The sequence below is a fragment of the Spea bombifrons genome, chromosome 8 (genome assembly GCF_027358695.1).
Source record: "Spea bombifrons isolate aSpeBom1 chromosome 8, aSpeBom1.2.pri, whole genome shotgun sequence".
Lineage (NCBI taxonomy): Eukaryota > Metazoa > Chordata > Amphibia > Anura > Pelobatidae > Spea > Spea bombifrons.
This window is the reverse complement of record NC_071094.1, coordinates 22379602-22385323: the sequence shown is the minus strand read 5'-3', so window position 1 is coordinate 22385323 and position 5722 is coordinate 22379602. Positions and strand designations below refer to the sequence as shown.

At 42.3% G+C, this 5722-nt stretch overlaps 1 protein-coding gene across 1 annotated transcript; it reads left to right on the top strand.

Moving 5' to 3' along the window:
• The first annotated feature begins 417 nt into the window (after window positions 1-417).
• Window positions 418-4366, top strand: LOC128503822 (protein Wnt-11b-like). Its single transcript, XM_053474014.1, has 5 exons — window positions 418-491; window positions 1345-1580; window positions 1945-2222; window positions 2544-2836; window positions 3830-4366. Exons 1-5 carry the CDS (start codon window positions 418-420, stop codon window positions 4002-4004), a joined length of 1056 nt encoding a protein of 351 aa, XP_053329989.1. The 3' UTR covers window positions 4005-4366.
• The last annotated feature ends 1356 nt before the right edge of the window (window positions 4367-5722 follow it).

Sequence of the window (5722 nt, the reverse complement as noted above, 5' to 3'; positions counted from 1 at the left end):
TATGGTTTCGATGTGTTAATGGACTACCTGTTACTGTATTGGGGGGACCTGTCGGTTTATGGGTCCCGCATTCTAGCCAACCTCTGACAGCAGCCACTTTCACACCAAAACACCTGAACTGCGCATATCCGGCTCAGGGGGGGTGGGGGGCAAGTGATGTCTGAAGGCATTTAAATTCTAGAGGGAGTCTGCTCTTAAGCAGTAGAGACCCTTGGAGAGTAGGGTGATAACACAGAGCCTCACAGTCACTCTTTAGCGAGCACCAGCCACTATTAGAAATTTTCACGATTTTAGAAAACTCTCACTCTTCATTTTAGACGGAGAACTGTCACAACCCTCACTAGAGACGCCGGATCACTTCACGGGAGTCCCCACCTGACCCGCTTCCTCGCACCGGGACCTTCTCCAGCTCCAGGAATGTCTCCAGAACGGGTTTGGATTGCCCTCCTCCTTGTGTGTTGCTGCAGTTCATGTCATGCGATCCAGTGGCTGTAAGTACTTTTACTACCCTAATCCATAACTAGTCATGGGCACCGGGTGATGGACGTGCCCGAAGGCTCGTGTCAATGTCTATATTAATGTCTATGTTAATATTGAACTCTATTTAGTTGTAAGGATCAGTTCACCGTAAAAACGATTCGTCGTGGGGTTTGATACCCCTAGCGGCTCTGTTTTGCCCTGGCACCCCCTCCTGCGGCTTTTTCGCAGCAGGAGCTTTTATCTCTGGACCCACCTTATCCCTCTCCCCCAGACGGATCACGTCATGACTACTTTGCAATTTGTTGTGACCCTTTGGTGGCTTTCATATGTGTTCTGGTGCATTCAGTTGCTAAATGCAGACCCCAGCGCTGTTCCCTTTCATTGCGTGGATTCTCTTTTTTTATTAACTTAATATAAACTATTGGCATAACACAAAAATCTTAATTGTCCTAATAGTGGACTTTTTTTCCTGAATCGCATGCTATTGGTTTTGTAATTATAGGTTCTCTTTGTTAAATGAAAAAGATCAATGATTAGAGAAGGCCACTGGCCACATAAGTCCTTTTTGTAATGTCCTCTGTCCACAGCCGTTTACTGGCCAAAAGGATTTGTCCTCTTCAGGTTTTTGTTGGAAATGTCTATAATACTTTCTCATAGACCATAACTTTTCATATATGTTTACGGTAGATATTTTCACATTATATTACCCTCTTATCCTAGAAGTATATGGCTGTGTGCGGGGTTTATGGAAATGTTTAATCAGTAGAAGATTTTACTGAGCGGACCTGCTCTTAATGTTTGAAAGTTCACTAGGAATCCCAGGTTTGATGGAGAGTAACATGTCTTCTGTGTTTGCCTTCGCAGTGGTTTGACCATAAATGGCAGCTCGGTGGCTTGGAATGAGAGTGAGCACTGCAAAGTGTTGGAGCGTCTCGTCCCTGACCAGACCCATCTCTGCAAAAGGAACTTGGAGCTAATGCAAAGTGTTGTAAATGCTGCTAAACAGACCAAGCTGATTTGCCAGTTAACCTTTTCCGACATGCGTTGGAATTGTTCATCCATAGAACACGCTCCATATTTCACCCCTGACTTGTCGAAAGGTAATCCCCCCCCAAAAAGTTCATGGTGGGGAGGGGGGCATGTGTGGTATTTTGAACCTTTTACATGCTTTAGTTTGCTCAAAGTTAACATTTCCATGTGAGGTTGCAGAGCTTGCATAACCAACAGTGGTACAAGCCTTTGCAGTCCTAAACTTATTCGCTCTAAATGTTTACAACGCAAGCGTACAACATATTGTACGTTTTTGAAATGGTGAGGATGGAGGTGGGTAGGCCTTTTTAAATCATCTTGTTCCTTTTTGGCATAAACACTGTAGATGTTACTGAAGTGTCCTTCAGATAAAGGATTGAAGCTTGAAATGTATGGACCTGTAATAAAGTTTTCAAATCAATATCTATATTATAGGAACCCGAGAGTCTGCCTTTGTTAATGCTTTGGCATCTGCTGCTTTGAGTCACTCTATTGCTCGTGCCTGCGCCTCAGGGGAGCTCCCAACGTGCTCCTGTGGCTCTATACCAGCTGAAGTGTCTGGACCAAGCTTTCGTTGGGGCGGATGTGGAGACAATTTGCGCTATGGCCTCCAGATGGGCTCTGCCTTTGTTGATGCACCCATGAAATCCAGCAAATCCGGAACACAAGCTACCAAACTCATGAACCTTCACAATAATGCAGTTGGAAGACAGGTAAGAGTATGTTCTGTACTATAGAGTTTAAGTTGGCCTGCAAACTATATTTAGTATGGCAGAAACATTGGCATTTTCTGCCTTTTTTAATAGTTTGTGATCATAGAGAAGTCAAATCTGGAATGTTTTCTGCAGGGGTAGGCACCAACATCGCTCATGGTAGACATTTATTGGGGTCTGTCTTGGACACGGGTGTCCTTGTATGGACACCTTGCCGATCTCTGGTTTTCATGCTTGTACCCCTCAACAAAAACTTTGGGTGGACTGATGGTTCGTATAACCTTAATGTCTCACTCTTGGCTTTTTTTGCTACCACTACAGGTGCTTGCGGAATCTCTCGAAACAAAATGCAAGTGTCATGGGGTTTCTGGATCCTGCTCTGTGAAGACTTGCTGGAAGGGACTTCAGGATTTATCCAGTGTAGCTAACGAACTTAAATCAAAATATTTGGCTGCAACCAAAGTGATTCACAGACAGATGGGAATTCGCAAGCAGTTGGTTCCTAGAGAGTTGGATATCAGGCCCGTCAGGGAGTCTGAACTGGTGTATTTAATCAGCTCCCCTGACTATTGCACTAGAAACCCTAAGCTGGGGTCATATGGAACACAGGACAGGTGAGCAAATGTATTCAGAGTGGTTAAATCTGTGCTTCTAGCAACAAAATACCCCCTTTGTGTTCGTTTCTCCTCCCTAAGATATAATTATTCAGAAAATATACATATGGTGTATGTGCAGCTGTGATGTTTCTTTCTTTGAACCTGTTACCTATGTAGAGGGCAACCGCTAGTTTCTTGGTGAATTAGAAGTACAGATCTGGAATAGTTCATGTGGAAATGTAATTTGTGGACACCTGCAGATTAGTTCTGCTCTCAGGGGGTCGCTTGGTTTTCTGAAACCTACCCCTCATGTGTGATGAAGGGTTCAGAGGACTGATGTGAAAGTATGTGACCCAGGAGCTAAACTTAAGTCTTAGGATATGAGGTTGTGTCTCTATTGCTCTCTGTTCCTGCTTGGGTCAAAAAACTCTTGGAATTTACTGTTCACAAGGAGCTTTTGACTTTCCCAGATGTCTCGACTCCTGCTTGGGGGAAGAAACCTTTAATTAATATTATCTAAGGGCAATAGGCTAGTGTAAGAGAAAAAGATCTTGAATTATGAAATCACATGATCTCTATGAACCTTGTAAGGAGAATATCAAATCTTGGTGTGTGTGTTGTCAGTGAAATATTTCATGGATGTTTATTTTTATGATAATGAGGAAAAGGCACAAGTCACAAGCTCTTGCTTTGTTCTCTTTAAAGAGACTAAAAACAGTCTTGTCACATGTAAATGAGCAGGAAGCCGCAAAATAGTCAGGGTGGTGTGAGAATAGCACAACAACTAAAGTTTATTCTCACCTTAACTGTCCTGTTTACTTTTGCCTCAATGAAAAGAGAATTTAGTATGTGTGCAGGCAATGGCTGAGCAACAAGAAGCTGACTCTGCTCTACTAACTTTCTGGCTAATTGTGCCCTTTGCGATCCATTCCATACGCCATTTGAGATGTGATTGTTTTTACTTTTTGTGTGGTCGTCAATGCTCACTTTATATATTTTTTTCCTTTTTAGGCTGTGTAACAAGACTTCAGTGGGCAGTGACAGTTGTAACTTGATGTGCTGTGGCCGCGGGTACAACGCCTACACCGTAACAATCGTGGAGCGATGCCAGTGCAAATACTACTGGTGTTGCTATGTCACTTGCAAGAAATGCGAGCGGACTGTAGAACGTTATGTCTGCAAGTAATGCCATTGGGAGTTTCACAGTTTATGCTCCGATATCCCCAAACAGACACCGAAAATAAAACTTTTCTAAGAAACTTTAAAAGTTGGGGACTGAGACTAAAATGTTCCCTTGATGGTGTACATGGGGCACCACAGTGCAGCTGGTCTGATCCTGCCCCCTTTGAAGACAACACTTCACGTACAGTACACAGAACGCGGAACAGGTGTACATGGAATAAATAGAGGATAGCCGGCTCTCCTCCATGCTGTGATGTGGTCAAGCAATGCTCTGCCGGAAGGAGTTAGTGGTCACTTGAGTCAAAGAGTTTATTTCAATTGGGAAAAAAAACTGTTTTTTGCATGATATGTTAAAAAATGTACATAGAGATATATATATATATATATTTACATGGTCATTGGCAAGGACTGTATTGTTGACCATGGCATAGTTTTACTGTAAAGACATTTTTGTGTCTAATTTATATATATTTTTTTAATAAAACTGTTTTTTGCCATGGCGGACCTCTTGTTCCTTTCTTTTAATCTGGTTAATCTCTTTGGAAGTCTATGGGTTTGGGATGGTGCACACATGGGGATTCTGCCCCCCAACTTTTAATTGCATGGCGTATTCGAGCCTTGGTTTTCAGTGCATTTTCTGCACCTGTGAACAGACAGTCTGACAGCTGGGATACCTCCTTCTGCAATTCTTAAACCACTCAAAGAAAGAAAAGCAATGAGTATTTTCCACTGCAAATTCCACATGAGTCTGTATTTCTGTTACTACCTCCTTTCCCAATCCAATTACCCAAAAGAAAAACCGCAGTGAAGTAAGCTTATTACAAGCACAAAGCGATAGTAATCCAGAGAGCATTGCAGGAATAATTGTTTTGTTGCATCAGTATAGAAAAGGGTGGAAACTGTGTGGACAATGAATTGGCTGCACTTTTGTTTTTGTTGCCTTGTTAATCCTAACTAGATTTTGTTTGCACCTCTGTAATTATGAAATGGTGATGCTGAGCAAGTAATGAAAGATTATTGTGAGAATCTGCTGCGGGCCACAATTCCACCCATTTAGCCTGAAGGTTCTCAGCAGGAGAAGTGAGCCTGGAATGTCTTTTATTTAATCTGTAAGTGACATTTCCATTTATAGCTTAAGTTCTTCAATAGTGTGCTATCAAGGCAGAGAGTAAATGAAATGTAAAAATTGCCTTTATCCCCACATTGCTCTTTGCCCATATTAGCTCCGAGCCTAGATGTGGTTAATAAACGTCACTGGAGGCATTTGGCAAGCTATTGGTAGTAAAGATTTTGTGTGTTCCTTTCCTGCCTTGCATCAATCATGTATAAAACACTAACAGGGTTATATTTGCTAGGATAATGCCCAACTGCTGCTGAGTATACATTTTGTAAAGTCCCCCTAACAAGCTTATTTAGATTCACTCCTCTTTAGTGTTCCCATTTTTCCCTACTGACTACTACATTACCCTTCCCTTTCTCCCCCAGACCTCTGCTCTCAACTCCCCCATCCATCTGTCTTTCACTACCCACTCGATCCATCAGTCTTATGACCCCTGCCTGTTTCCTCCTTTACCTGACACATTTTTTCATTAGTTTCCACCGTCGCCCTACAATCTGACGTGAAGAAGACATTAATGGTTTTATTAAGGAAGCAGGAAAGTAAATGACTGAGTATTTTTAATCCAGTCCTCCTGATTTCTTCAACTAGATCATGTTTTATCC

What these genes read in the sequence shown, in the direction of transcription:
- LOC128503822 (XM_053474014.1), top strand. Translation starts at nt 418, where the DNA reads ATGTCTCCAGAACGGGTTTGGATTGCCCTCCTCCTTGTGTGTTGCTGC. An exon ending in TGTCATGCGATCCAGTGGCT is followed by an intron (nt 492 to 1,344) that starts GTAAGTACTTTT and finishes TTGCCTTCGCAG; the next exon opens with TGGTTTGACCATAAATGGCA. An exon ending in CACCCCTGACTTGTCGAAAG is followed by an intron (nt 1,581 to 1,944) that starts GTAATCCCCCCC and finishes TCTATATTATAG; the next exon opens with GAACCCGAGAGTCTGCCTTT.